This window comes from Elephantulus edwardii, unplaced genomic scaffold, assembly GCF_000299155.1.
Source record: "Elephantulus edwardii isolate Elephantulus edwardi_28Jun2011 unplaced genomic scaffold, EleEdw1.0 scaffold00158, whole genome shotgun sequence".
Taxonomy (NCBI): Eukaryota; Metazoa; Chordata; class Mammalia; order Macroscelidea; family Macroscelididae; genus Elephantulus; species Elephantulus edwardii.
This window is the reverse complement of record NW_006399908.1, coordinates 292,154-293,431: the sequence shown is the minus strand read 5'-3', so window position 1 is coordinate 293,431 and position 1,278 is coordinate 292,154. Positions and strand designations below refer to the sequence as shown.

At 44.9% G+C, this 1,278-nt stretch overlaps 1 protein-coding gene across 1 annotated transcript in view; it reads right to left on the bottom strand.

Moving 5' to 3' along the window:
* The window catches only part of LOC102844389 (protein FAM136A-like), a 4,259-nt gene extending 3,619 nt beyond the window's left edge, over positions 1 to 640 (bottom strand). The window contains exon 1 of the mRNA XM_006895113.1: positions 289 to 640. Coding sequence (XP_006895175.1) covers positions 289 to 640 — 352 coding nt within the window. The remainder of the gene's footprint in view (positions 1 to 288) is intronic.
* Positions 641 to 1,278: the final 638 nt, after the last annotated feature.

Below are 1,278 nucleotides of genomic sequence, written 5' to 3'. Positions count from 1 at the left end.
AGGGTGAGCTCTGGCCACATACAATTTAGGATCTGAAGAACTCTTGTGCTCCAATATTTTAGCACTTGTTTCACAACTTAGCACAGGTTAAAACTTAGAAACTGTATTCATAGCCAGGTGAGATATTCCTTAAATTTGCTGCCAACCTTAATTTCTTCAATTATAAACTTTACTAAAAAGACCTAAATTCCTATTTTTTTAAAAAAAATATAGATTCTTCCTCTTATCCCCAATGGCTACTGGCAAAGGCTTTTATTTTGTAATGGCTGAGAGAGACTCCATCTTCTTGGTCATCCACACACTTGGTCACACAGCTCTCTAGCTGCCGTTTCACCTGAAGCTCCTTATTTCCTGCATCTATCGAGTCTCTGGCTTTGTCATTGCAGTGCATGGTACACCGGGCCAGATGGTCCTGGAATTTCTCCAACTCGCTGGTCACCAGGGCCTGGGCTTGCGCGAGGGGGGCATGGCAGCGCTCTATGCACTGGTGCACCTGCTGCGTGGACGCCTGGTTGTCCTCACAGCAGCCGGCGCTGCACCGGAACATGATGCCCTGCATCTTCCGGATGTTCTCTCTCTCCAGACTTTTCACCACGCAGTCGATTGCTTCCTGCACGCGGAGCTGCTGCTGCTCTGCCATGACGAGCCCTCATCGCGTCCCACCGTCCCACCGCACCGACGCCCCGCATGGACTGAGCGCACGGGCCCGCCCCCTGGCTTCAGTTTTGGGAGGGGCAGGGGCTTCCTTCTTTGCTTTCGGCACCATCTTCGTAGAAAAGGCACTCTTTAGCATTTTGGAGAAGTCCTTGACAGCAGATTTTCCTAATGCACACAGATTTTCTAATAAGACATCTTTTGATTTCTTTACTGCTGGGAGTTCTTGACCCTGGGAGTTGATTGTGGATCCAAGGATGATGAATTTTTTGACAACTTCAACCTTTTCTCACTCCATCACAATGTTTCCTTAATGGCCCAGTGGTGAGGATATTAGCTTTCTTGATGTTAAGATGTGACTGGGCCATGTAAATTCAGCAATATGATGTCTCTCTGGATGAGTAACAATACATGAGCCATCTCAGGTTCTCTTGGGTCCCTGAAGGTGGTAAGGTGCTTTCTTTTTAAAAATTGTGACTGTGGTGAAATTATACTAAAAAATAAATACAGCAATTAAATATTTTCTACATGTATTGTTCAATATTGTTGATTACATCTTTCTAACCTTACAACTGCTTTAGTTAACACTATTCCAAATTAACCCACTACCATAAACATAAACTT